General features: G+C 33.8%; 1 protein-coding gene across 2 annotated transcripts in view; it reads right to left on the reverse strand.

Annotated features, from left to right (window-relative positions):
* The window catches only part of LOC150103204 (protein BANP-like), a 329,769-nt gene that overhangs the window by 62,065 nt on the left and 253,833 nt on the right, over nt 1-13,871 (reverse strand). For both annotated transcript variants that reach the window (XM_090398157.1, XM_090398158.1), the window contains one exon: nt 7,384-7,547. In XM_090398157.1, the coding sequence (XP_090254283.1) occupies nt 7,384-7,547 (164 nt within the window). The remainder of the gene's footprint in view (nt 1-7,383; nt 7,548-13,871) is intronic.

The raw sequence follows: 13,871 nt of genomic DNA on the forward strand, positions 1-13,871 counted from the left end.
GATCCATTAGTGAAATCTATGGGTATAACATGGAAGAGAGAAGCTCAAGATAGAGATCGTTGGAGAAATCTTTGTGACCTGCACTCATGGAAAAATCCTGAGTGAAAACACAGGTACATCAAGGTAATCAAGATAATATATAAGTATAATTATGTAATTATATATAATTATATTTAATATATATAATTATATTATAATATCATATCCGCTGGTTTGTCTGCTGTCTAGCCAAAAGGTTGCAGGTTCGAATTCTGACATGGGCATGGAAGTTTGTGATTGTCTGTGAAAATACAAGTGGTGGTGTGCAGTAGATGGCGTTGGTGTAGTTGAGGTTCATTGTAATTGGTAGAGAAGTTGTAGAGCCCTTCCTCGATGAGTCTTTAGACTCCCTAGAGGTGTCACGTAATAATAATAATAATATATATATATATATATATATATATATATATATATTATTATTATTACGTGACACCTCTAGGGAGTCTAAAGACTCATCGAGGAAGGGCTCTACTACTTCTCTATATAATAATAATATATATATATATATATATATATATAATCATTATATAATTATATATTTATAATTGTAATTATTATAAGTATAATTATACTTATAATTAAATATAAGTCGGACAAAAGTAATTGCTAAGATTCTGCAAAGGTATTTTGATAATTATAACATAAGTGTACTTATATCAAATGATAATTTGATATAAGTATAATTATAAAGGCAGCGCTCGGTTTACGATGGTTCAATTTATGCTGATTCACAATAACACTGGATGGCTGCGCGTGCTTTCTTGTTGTAGTGTGGTCTGACTGAGAAACGACGCTAGCAGGCACTCTAATGTTTGAGTGTTTACCGAGCTACTACGACGTATATGTATCAAACCTAGTTTTACTGTTGAATCTACCTAATTGTTCTATTTAATTATTTTACATACATACTTATTTAAATTGATAAAGTACGTAATTACATACCATGTCTGATAAAAGAAGTGCAGAAAAGTTAGCAGAACTTGGTCTTAAGAAGGCGCAGAAATCAATCACACTTGAAAAGAAGATGGAGGTGATTCAAAGAATGGAAGATGGACAGACATGTGCTAATGTCTGTAGAAATATGAACTTACCCCCATCAACTGTTACTACAATTATGAAAATTGTAGATAGAATAAAATAGTCTTGGCAACAATCTACAGTAGTACTAAATGCAAAACATGTAAGTTATAGCAGGGGTAAACTTCATGAAAAATGGAAAAATTATGTTCATAATACAATTTAATAAAAAAACTACAGCACAAAGTGAAATAATTAAACAGCAGTAAGCTAAAGATACCAAGAAATTATATACTTGGTTTAATCCTTTATCCAAGTGTAAGCAAACAAGTTTGCGCCTGAACTATTCAGAACTGGGGGATAACTCGTATATAGAAGCTTATGACTTCACATCACCTGCCTTAGTATCCCATAATTAAAGCACATATCCTTATGGGTATGTATAATGCTATGTATTATGGGAAGGGTCACTACCCAGACTGGTTTTGACCTTTACTGAGGTCTCATCAGTGGGAGCCAGACCCAGAGGTGATATATAGAAGCTTATGACTTCACATCATTTGCCTCAGTATCCATAATGTAAAGCACATATCCTTATGGATATGTATATATAAAAACGGCTGATTTACAGTGTATCCTTGCAAGCATAGAGACATTGATTGATGAACTCTGCGAAATGGATCACGACTGGGAATGAAGTGCAAATGTAAAAAGGAGTGTAATCGCATTTATTCAACCTTACACTGAACTCCTTAAAGAAAAAGAAAATCTAGGCAGTTAACACTGGATACTTAAAAAAAAAAAAATGTTGATGATCCAAAACCAGGAACTTCAACATAGAAATATGTAATATCTTTTCAAAGTTTCATATTTTTTGTATATAATTTTCTTTTTGTTTTTGTTATTAATAAATTTATTTTAACAAATATATGTGTATGTATTATCAAAGCTTTAAATATAATAATGTTACACATACTTCTTGTGCATATTTTTGATATGCACAAGAACTTAACTTTGTACCTCCCATTAAAATTGGGTTCGTTTTACGCCGATTCGTTTTATACCTGTTTTTTCAGGAACAGAAGTGAGGCATAAACCGAGGGCTGCCTGCCGTCATAATTAAATATATGTTGGATAAAAGTAATTCCTAGGATTCTGCAAAGTTATTTTGACAGGATGCTGCATTGAATGCTATTAGGTGTACTGGGACAAATGACATTAATCAGAGGATGGATGATGGACAGATATCAAAGATTCTTGTCTATAGAATAAAGATTCTTGTCTATAGTAAAGTGGAATAAGGAGAAAGTGACCAGGATCCATTTTGTATATTAATGATATCAGGAATACTTTGATAAGGAATATCCACTTGTTTGCAAATGATGTTAAACTAGGAGGACAACAGTAAATAAAGATATATAAAGATACTGCAGGGTGATTTAAATAAACAATTACATTGATAAAGCTAGGGATTAGAAGGTGATGATGATGGACAGGAAGTTGAAATTCAGAGGATATATTGCAGAAGTGAGCAAAACAGACATGCTCAAAGGAAAAGATAAGTATGAGGAACAAAGAATAAAACTTTGATACAACTTCATTGAAACTAGTGTGATCAGATTTCGTCTTTTTTTTGGATTTTTTGGGGATGAGGGGAAAATCAAAACAGGTTTCTGAGATGGTGACAGTTCTGTGGAGTGATCTTTTGAGAAATGAAGGAAGGTTTGTGGATTACAAAATTTGGTTGAGAGACAGAGCAGAAAAGGGATGTGATAAAAACATATAAGTGGCTAAAGGGATTTTAAAGGATTGATGCAGAGGAAATTTTTCAATATATAACAAGAAAGGAGAGAATGAGGGGGGGGAGGTGTCATTTACCCTTGGAAACAGTATAAGAGTTAGCAAGGATGTGAGGACTAATATTATATCTGGAGAGAGAGAGAGAGAGAGAGAGAGGTGAAAAGAGTGGAATGGGTTACCAAAAGTGGCCATGCTTCAGCAAATGAGTTTAAAGTGAGACATGACATGACATGAATTTGTGAAGAATGGTTAGTGTGGACTCCAGTAACGAGTAACGAGTCTTTAGACTCCCTGGAGATGCTAGTAGAATAATGATAAGAATGACAATAATTATTGTCATTCTCATCATTATAATTATTCATTCTCAATGACAGAAATTCATTCTCATGTCATTCTCTGTCATTGCTTATTATAATAAGCAGTATGGCAACTGATAAAACTTCCTATATGAATTAATTTCCAACCTAGTTTTTCATATCATTTTCCATACTATTTGTGTGAGAAGTTCACATTTCAAGATAATGAAATTAATGTGTATTTTGAGCTTTTATTTGAAAGTGGAGAGTTGTTTGCAAAATAGTTTATTTTTGTATGATACGAGAGTGTTATTACTGTTTGCTGATAAGCAAATAATTCTCTTGAGAACTTTTGTGCCATAAATCGATCATTAAATTTTTTATTTCCCATATTTAAATTTAAATATAGTAAATTTAAATTTACCATATAATTATATATACTATATTACCCCCCCCCCCCCATGGTGTCTTTGCCTTGTCATGGTGGATTGGAGGTGTACATTCCGATGATCTTGTCAACTATACCGGAGGTAGCAATGCTACCAGCAAGGCCTCCCAAGGCAGACAGGTCACAGATGAGGGGTAAGAAAGAGAGTCACCCTGGTTCTTCAGATTGGGGATTGAGTATAAGGTAGACAATCCCATCTCATAAAAAATGAACTAGTCAGAAAACATGTATCAATAATCTTCACTGGATGGACTTAACTGGATATTGACCCAAGTCTTGAAATAGTGATTTACAAATAGGTTCATGGAATGTGAGAAGCTTGTAAAGAGTTGGAGCATTTTGAAAAATTATACATTAATTAAATAGATATAAAATGGCTATAGTAACAATACAAAGAAACACGATGGACAGGAGAAGGAAATTTGAAGAAAGAGTGCTTTTGTACTTTATGGTGGAAACAACTTTGATAAACATGAAGTTGGAACTGGTTTCATCATTAGGAAAAAATTGTGGTCATCACTGATTGAATTTGAAGCTTTTAATGAAAGAATAAGCAAGCTAAGAGTACAAGCAAAATGGTTCAAGATAACCTTTATTAATGGATGCACACTTACTTAAGCTGCAGAAGAGAAATAAAAGATCAATTCTATGAAAAAATATAATTAATCCTAGAAAAAATTCTCCAGCAGGATATATAATCATTTTATTTGGCGATTTCAATGCAAAAATTGGCAAAGAAGAAATATATAAAAAAATTATTTAAAGCCAAATCAACCCTTCATGATGAGATAAATATTAATGGAGAAAGATTAATTAATTTGGCCATATCCAGAAATTTAATAATAAGCAGCACTATGTTTATGAGGAAGAATATACACAAACAAACAAACAAACTTAAATTTCCCGATGGTCATGCACTCACCCAAATAGACTGTATCATAAGTAAAAGACATAGGAATTGCATTCAGAATATTCAGAGCTTCAGAGGAGCTGAGTGTGATAGTGACCATTATCTAATTGGTGCTATTCTTAAAGTTAAAATAAACAGTAAATATTTTTCAGCACATGCAAATCAACTAAGATACAATATTAACAAACCAGATAAAACAGAGGAGAAAAGAAAATATGAGTATGAATTAAAACAGAATTTGAAAAATATGCAGTCAGAAGAGAATGAAAATATCTAGAATCGTATCAAGGAAAACATAAAAGTAGCAGTAGAAAACTCAATTGGAATTCAAAGTAAAATACAGCATAAAAATGGTTGAATGAAGAATGTGAACTGGCAGTAAAGAAAAAAAATAGAAGCAATTGGCTTAATAATCCAACTAATATTTATGTTGCTCAGGGATACAAAGAAAGCAGCAAGGAGCCAATAAGAGAATAAAACAGAAAAGAACATTTTTACAAGAACAGACTGAAGAAATCCAAAAAAACTTTACAATAAATAATCCTAGAAAATTTTTCCGTGAAATTAAAAACCAAAAAACAGGCTCACATATGAAAACAACATTAATCAACAATAGGAATGGACAAATACTAGCCACTAAAAATGAAATAGCAAACAGGCGGAGAGAGTACTTTAACAAACTCCTAAATTGTGATGAACCTGATGAGTCTTTCAAACAGAATATATCATACTTGTCATCCAGAAATATTTAAACCTTCTCTAGATGAACTAGAGGAAAGTATATAGCAGCTCAAAGAAAACAAAGACCAGGTACTCATTAAATATGGGTAATAAATTAACAACTCATACACATAAGCTAGTAAATTTAATATAGAAAAAAAGAAGAGATGCCTGCAGAATGGAAAGAATCACTAATCATTCAGTATATAAAAAAGGGAAACAAAAATGAATGTGAAAATTACATGGGAATACTACTACTGCCAGCAGGCTATAAAATTTTATCTAACATTATACTAAAAAGAATCTCACCCTATGCTGAAGAAAATATTGGTAAATATCATGCAGGATTTCAAAGAAATAAATTGCCAGTTGACCAAATGTTTACACTTAGACAATACTAGAAAACAATGGGAATGTAATTTGCAGGTCCATATTTTATTTGTAGACTTTAGAAAAGCATAAGATGGCATTCATTGAGAAGGCCTTTGGGGAATATTAGATGAACTAGGAATACTTCATAAGATAATATGTTTAATCAAAATTTGTGCTACTGACAGCTGAAGATGGTATTAGCTAATGAAATCAGATCTGAACCTTTTGATATCAAGACAGGATTGAAGCAAGGAGATAACTTTTCACCCATCCTTTTTAATTTATAATTAGAAAAATGTATTTGAGAAATTGTGAAAGATAACATAAACAGAACAGTAATATTAGGATATGCAGATGATATATGCCTTGGAGAAAATGCTGAAGACATTAGAACAACTTTTAGAAAATTCAAAAATGCTGCTGCAAAACTAGGATTACAAATCGACCAGAACATTTCAATGTATGAAGAAATCAAGGGAAAAATGACCAGTTTACTATCGATAAGCTGAAATTTAAAAATGCTGCCTTCTTCAGATATCTTGGAATATTGATTTATAAATTGAATATTGATAAAAGCAAGATAATAAACTTAGTACAGAAATAAAAGCTAGAATACATGCCTCCAATAGATCTTGCCATTCACTACATCATTTATTATCATCCAAAATTCTGTCAAGCACAGTTAAATCAAAAATATACAAGACAATCATTACTTATATTGTTTTATATGGAGCAGAAATCTGGAGCATAACAGACTAAGATGCAAAAGCATCACAGATCTTTGAAAATAAAATCCTTAGAAAAGTCTATGGAGATAATAAAACAGGTAAATGGAGAAGACATAATTAAGAACTATATGAACTCCATATATACCCCACTTCTAGTTGATGAGATAAGAGCATGTAGACAGATGGTTTAGACATGTGGAAAGAATGGGTGAGGAGAGAATAGATAAACAAGAATTCAAGATGAAACCTAATGGAAAGTGACCCAAAGGTAGACTGCAGATGCGTTAGGAGAATAGCAGAGGAGCAGGTTCTTTGTATGGAGAGTGGTTGGTGAGTGGAATGCATTGTCTGAGTGTGTTGTAAATGTGGACAGACTGGATGAGCATTGTGTGCAATAGTATGTACCTCCCACAACGAGTCTCTGACTCATGGAAGTCAGATAATGATAAGAATAATATCCAAAAAGATTTAGCTGAGATGGGAATCCAGGACTGGAATGCTAAGCTCAAGATAGAAAGGGATGAAAGAAGTTGGTACATGCAGAAAAGAACCGTAGAGGTTCAGATAACTGAAGAAGATATAATTACATCTTTGGTAAATAGCATAAACCGATACAAAATTTTAGTTCACAGTTTCATAATGGAAAATGACAAAAATACAAGTCATTTTAATGAAAAATTTATGCAGTCTAGCTCAGTACCTACTGCAATTAGGTGGCTACTTAACTTCACAACTCTTAATTATTGGGAAATTAATAATGGGTGATGTACAATTGTCTATTAGAAAACTTGATAAGAGAGTAAAAATGTTATTCCAAAACATTAAGAAGATTAATATAACAAAGATTAAGAAAATGAAGAAATAAAAGTAAATCTGGCTAGTTAATTTTCAAATGAAACAGCCTTTATTTAGTTCTTTTTTTTTATATTTATCATTTTCTGACAGAATATAAGCTAGTATAATAATAATAATAAACATATAAACAAACATATTTACAGTTTAGGAAAGACAAAACTGCATGAAATTAAAATAAAGAATCACAATAATACTTACAACGTATTCCATATATTTTTAAGGGATCAAGTTGCTTTTTCCCATGTTTTCCTGTACCAGAAATATTAGAACATGCCTGAGTTTCACGATCAAAAAGATAATCAAGTAACGTTAGAGCCATTTTTTCAGGAGTTGTACATGACTCGTTTATAACATCCAAGTCCCTGTATATTCAGGGGGAAAAAATCACGATGTTTTAGTAAATTATGATGACTGTCATGATTTTTTTTTCTTCATTCAAATGGCAACATACAGCAGTTTCACTTTAACCACTCACACAATTATTCTAATGAAGATGGATTTCTATGTAACAGAAAAAAAAAATCCAAACATCACAAATAATATGCAAAGTAATAAACACTATAAAAATTTATTTTTTATGATTTACAACCAAAGGCATCATTGCTGTTGAAGTATACATGTCCAGGTTCCTAGTTCAAAGCAATTTTGAGTGCGGTTGTATTATTATTATGTAGATTCAGGCCTCCATGGAGTCACGAGAATAATCATCGGAGGAACACCCTAAAAACACAAAGTCTATCATACCACTCCCTAAACCTATTGACCATTCATACTCTCACCACTCTATCAGGCAATGTATTCCATGGTTCAACTCCCCCCCTCCCCCCAATGCAAAGAAACCACTCCTTATCCTCTTGCTCACAACTTCTTTTTGGAACTTCCAGGGATAGTCCCTGGTCACTCTGTTACACCAAATGAAAGAACTCCCCAGTGTTAACCATGTAACTACCTCTCAACAGTTTCAAGGTCTCAATCATATCACCTCTCGTCTACTATCTACCAAACTTCACAATCGATATTCCCTCAGCCTATCCTCATAACTAACATTGTAGTGTACAGGCCTGATATCATCTTTGTTATCTGCCTCTGCATTCTTTCCATGGTTAATTTATTCCCTTCAAATCCTGGGGACCAAATTGGAGTACAATAGTCTGGGTGTGGTCTGATCAGAGTCTTATGCAATGGAATGATAATTTTTTTATCTCTGCAGTTCAATGTCTTTCTCAGTATTGCAGCAATCTATTAGGTTCGCCGACTTTGCAATATGTTATCTATCAATCATATGGTTTCTATCAATCATCACCCCCAGATCCCTTGCCTCTCCCACTTCCTCCAGCAGAGTATGCAGCCTCCCATCAACATATCTCAAACTTCAAGACTTTACATTTAGCTGAATCAAACTGACATCCCCCAACTCATTTGCCCATCTGTCCAGTTTATTCAAATCCTCCTGCACGGTTATCACACCTGCACTATTACTAACTCTTCCCAGCTTCACATCATCTGCAAATAACTGAATATTTCCCTGCAATCCATTGACAATGTCATCGATATAAAGGTTAAACAATACAGGTCCCAATACTGAGACCTGTGGGATCCCACTTGTAACCTTCTGCTTCTTTGATGCTGCTCCCTTATACACAACTCTCTGATAGTCAATCCCGAATCCAGTTCACTAACCCTACATCTAAACCCATGTGCTGCAACTTAAATATCAGCTTATTATGTGGTACCATGTCAAATACCTTTGTAAAATCCAAAAAAAAAGGCACATATGCCTTTCCCTCATCAACCACCTCTTGTCACTTCATTATAAAAGACAATCATATTACTAAAACAAGAGCACCCCTTAACAAATCCATGCTGACTCTCATGGATAATATTCTTTCATCTGCCTAATGATGTAAATGATTCCTTGCTAATTTCTCCAACATCTTAACAACTACTGATGTAATACAAACTGGTCTATAGTTTGATGCTACTACACTTATGCAAGAGTACCATTTTACACTCTTCCCACTCCTTGGGCACCTTTCCTGTGGCAAGACTTTCATTGAAAAGCCAGGTCAATGGAGCTGTCAGTTCTTTAGCACATTCTCTCAAAACCTGTGGCAAAATCCCATTCAGTCCCATTTCTTTACCGACATATGGAGTAATGAGTACTCAGTATTTGAAACACACTCGCTTCTTGCACTTCTAAACCTCGAACCTGTGATGAAATACCCCAATAAAATGTTCCTTGAACAACTTCATTATGTACTTTGCATCAGTCACTCTATTCCCACTTTTATCCAACAACGTCATTCTCCCACAATCATTTCTCCTCCTACTGGCCATATAACAAAAGAATTCTTCAGGATTTTCTTTGGATCTCAGGGTCAATATTTCAGTATTCCAGAATGTAGCTGAAAACCCTAACCATAGGATCCAATGGAAAAACACCAAGCTGTTACATAGATCCTTATATAAACATGAGCATTTATATAAAGAAAGTGCTGAAGCCATACATCACAGACCCAATTTGAGCCGTAATGACTGTTTCACTATCCCAAAAGTCTGGGAAATTATTATCCTCAATTGTATAAAATAAATTTATCAGATATATTTTAATTTAATTTTAATTACAGCCAATTCCCCCACCCCTCAAACATGCTACTGTATGCATAGAGGGATTCCAATGTAAGCATGTACACTAACTGTTCCTCTGAATGTAATTTCTAGTATTGTTTATAATAACTGTACCGATGATGTCTTAAGATACTTAAGATGAAATATCTACATATTATTAAGATTTAATTACTGTAGTATACATATGAATTTTTAGTTGGCTGCAACTGCTGAAAGAATTTTCAATGTTTATTGAGGTAAAAAAAGTCAAGGGGTGCTCATTATAGGCCATCATCTGTAGTTAGTATAGGAGTAGAAGAGAGCCTGACAGTATTAGGAGAAAGAAAAGACAGATAGGCAGATAGTATGAGAGAGAGAGAAAAGGCCTCAGCTTCTTTTATATCATCATATAGCCAATGGCTATCAGATTTCCTTTTCCACCAATTTCATATAGATGAATGAAAGACCAAAAGACCAACTGAAACCCAGGTGGTTAGCCTTATCTGAGTTAACTGCCTTGAGTTGGCCTTCTCTGCCTGGGATTGCTCTCTAGTCATCTCTGCAAATGACTCTAAGACCACATTGAATTAAGATGATGGAACTATTTAAAAAACCTCTCATAGCAAAAATAGATAGAATTTTATCTCCTCCCACGGTGAATATTGCATAATGTGGGTGGTCTACACCACCTAGTCAAAAATTTAATATCTCCTAGAATGCTTCTTTCTAAATACAAAAATCATCTGACTGAACAATAAAATTTCCACAATACAATATTATAAAGCATTTGGATGTCATATTGCTGGTTTTCAAATCCATGTTTCTTTCTATCCTTCCATAAATGGTATTTTAATTCATTAATGATAAAAATCAAAATTCTCTTCCCATTGCTGATAGGTAGTGGGGTATTGCAAAAAAATAACCTGTTCTGTTGTAAGTAATGGAATGCTCAACACATTATATAATTTGTTCCATATACACAGGGCAAGAGGACAGCTGTAGAATGCATGTTTTGCTGTTTCCAATCAGTAACAGTAAAACAGATTGGATCTCCAATGTTAAAGTACCTCCATTTGATGGTATTGACTGGAAGGCAGCCATATGCAATCCTCCAAGCAAGATTCCTACTGTTAAGATATCCTTGGAACTTCGATAATTTATGAAACAAAGTACTGTTGTCAGTAGCCAACTGTGGAAGTTTGCAGAGAAAGAAAGAAAGAGATTAAAGGTTTCTTTATACCAAATTTTACTTTTTTTAATGGAAAGAATGTCAATGGCAGAGATTGTAGCAGTCTTAGAGTTAAGCACAGAGTGTTGTAGTATTGAGGAACAATCTCAGCTTTTGGACCTTTATAATCATCATTTACTCCGAACAGGGGAAGATGAAAATCCAGGTAGTACTGGAGAAGGTCTGCACATGTGTGATTGGTATGCAATATTTTATGGATTTTTAAAGTTGTATTACTTAAATGGCAGAATTTTAAGATTGGAAGCCCAAATCCTCCATGCTTCTTTGATAGTCGAAGAAATTCCTTTCTAACTTCTTGGTACTGGACTGAACTAAAAAAATTTTATAGGCTTACTATCTAATTGCTTTTCTTCAGCTTCTGTGATATCTGTAATATTTATTTTGCACACCTGAGTAGGAAAGATTATGGTTTTGAGTATTATAGCTTTAGAAGAAAAGGAAAGTGACCCTATATCGAGATCTCATCAGTGGGAGCCAGATCCAGAATCAATCCACCAAGATTGAAGTAATGCAGACATCATATATTTCCCATATAAGTCGTCAAAAGGTGTTACACCTTAATGCTAAAACAATCTGGATTAGAGATAGATGTTGAAAGATTTTTCACTTAGTTATACTATAAATTAAAGATGCCAAGAAATTTATATTCTTGGTTTCCTCCTTTATTGAAGTGTAAGCAAACATTCTTACAAGGATAACTTTCAATGGGCATGCCTGGAAGGTGGGTTAGAGTGTGGTTAGTAGGAATGTGTGGAATAGATTTTTCGCTTGGAGATTTGAATGAATAGAAATAGTATTAGGAGAAAGTATTAGGATAGTATTAGGAGGAAGAATAGGCAGATAGTATGAGAGAGAGAGAGAAAAAGTCTCAGCTTCTTTTATATCATCATATAGTCAAAGGCTATCAGTTTTCCTTTTTCACCAATCTCATATAGATGAACAACCAATATGTTGCTTGAGTCAGTTGTGAGTGCCTTGTCTTTAATGGTTTCAAGGAGAGGTACGATAGATATTGTGTTGATAGTTTGGGCCTCCCATGATGAGTCTTAGGACTCCATGGTGGTGCTCATGCAATAATAATAATAATTAAGAGATATATGGCAACTCTTGACAGATGCCTGTTATATAAATTTCAGACCGTGTTTATTGAGACTTAGTATCAATTTATAAAACGTGTTAATTTAAGAAGTGTACTAACTGAGCCCCCCCCATTAATTGGGGATTACTGTATAATCACCTTTTAAAATAGTCACTAAAATTTTTTTTGCATTTGATTCACAGAGGCATCTATCCTAGCATAGAAGAAATCAGCATCAAGTGTCTTTAGTTAGGAAACAACTGTGTGCTATATGTCAGAATATGCTGAGGATTACTTGCCAACCAGGTGTTCCTTCAGCCCAAAGAGATAGAAATCACTCGATGCAAGAACAGTATTTATGCAGCATGGTGCACAGTATTTCAATTGTAGCACCATAATCATTTGTATGCACAGTTGGCACTGTGTGTGTGTGTGCATGTAGAATGATAATATCACTCCATCAATGCAGTGATGATGCTTTCATGTGGCAAACAAGGGTTGTGCAACAGAGGGCATTCTAATTACTACAGCACATTAAAGTAGCTTTCAGCATTCATTGTGCCACAGCTGATTAACTCAACAAGAAGCACACCTTTATGATCTCCAAATACTGTTGCAATGGCCTTCTATGCAGATGATATTACTTTATTTTTTGGATGAGTATTTTCATATTATGGATGCTTTGTGTTTTGTTTTGTTTTTTTGGTATAGCAAATATATTCCGTTTTTGGCTGTGTAACACAGTGCTGCAGGAAATACACTCTTTTGTCAAGGTAAAGCATCAAATGCATGGGTCTCATTTGAAGAGACCCATGCTCAGTTTTTTCTGTGGTTAAAATGGTCATTACACAGCAATAAGATGCTAAACTCTCTAGGTATGCTACTCAGTTTAATGCATGTCTTCCCTAATTAAGACATCTGCATGGTAGACATGCTTGAGTGTCTAAGTTGCTGCTTGTCTAGGATCTTCTTTACCATTAGCAGAGGTATTACATCCAACTTAAACCTCTTTCCATGATACAACATACACTTCCACAAAGTGGTGATAAATTTCTAAATGATGATGTTCCTCTTAACATGCAGAAATCACCTCATATTGCTAATATTTATGTATTGTCATATATCATGTTTCCAGTCATTCTGCAATCTTGCAACTAACAATGTGTTCCTATGATGCTATCTCATGGTCATATAAAGGACATGTTCTTTCCCTCTCTATCTGCATACCTCCCCCCCTTGCAAAGTGTGTGTGCTTTCTTATGTGATCATTGCTGTTATCTAATGTTTTGAACACCTTTCCCATATATATAAACAATGATAAAAGTGAACTTAGTATTTTTTTTTTTTAATTTCAAGAAATAACATTAAAATTATGCCTACTAAATAGTTCACATCGTTAGTTTATTTTACACAAAAAAAAGCTTATAAAATATCCTTTTACATAAATAAAGTTCAACTTTTTTTAAAATGCCACTTAGTTCACTTTGTTAAAACACCATTCATATATTAAAATATAAAAATAATATAATATATAAGGAGAATTCTTTGCTAAAGCTTTCATGCGAGAGAGAGGCTTTGTGAGATAAGAGAGACTCCATGAGATGCAGTGTGTGTGTGTGTGTGTGTGTGTGTGTGTGTGTGTGTGTGTGTGTGTGAGAGAGAGAGAGAGAGAGAGAGAGAGAGAGATATTCATTAGTGAGGTATTGAGTGAGGTTAGATGGTGGAAGGCAAAAATGGTAAGAGAGTGGGCTG

Source organism: Typopeltis vanoorti, chromosome 9 (genome assembly GCF_054136105.1).
Source record: "Typopeltis vanoorti isolate ZY-2024b chromosome 9, IOZ_Tvanoo_1.0, whole genome shotgun sequence".
Taxonomy (NCBI): domain Eukaryota; kingdom Metazoa; phylum Arthropoda; class Arachnida; order Uropygi; family Thelyphonidae; genus Typopeltis; species Typopeltis vanoorti.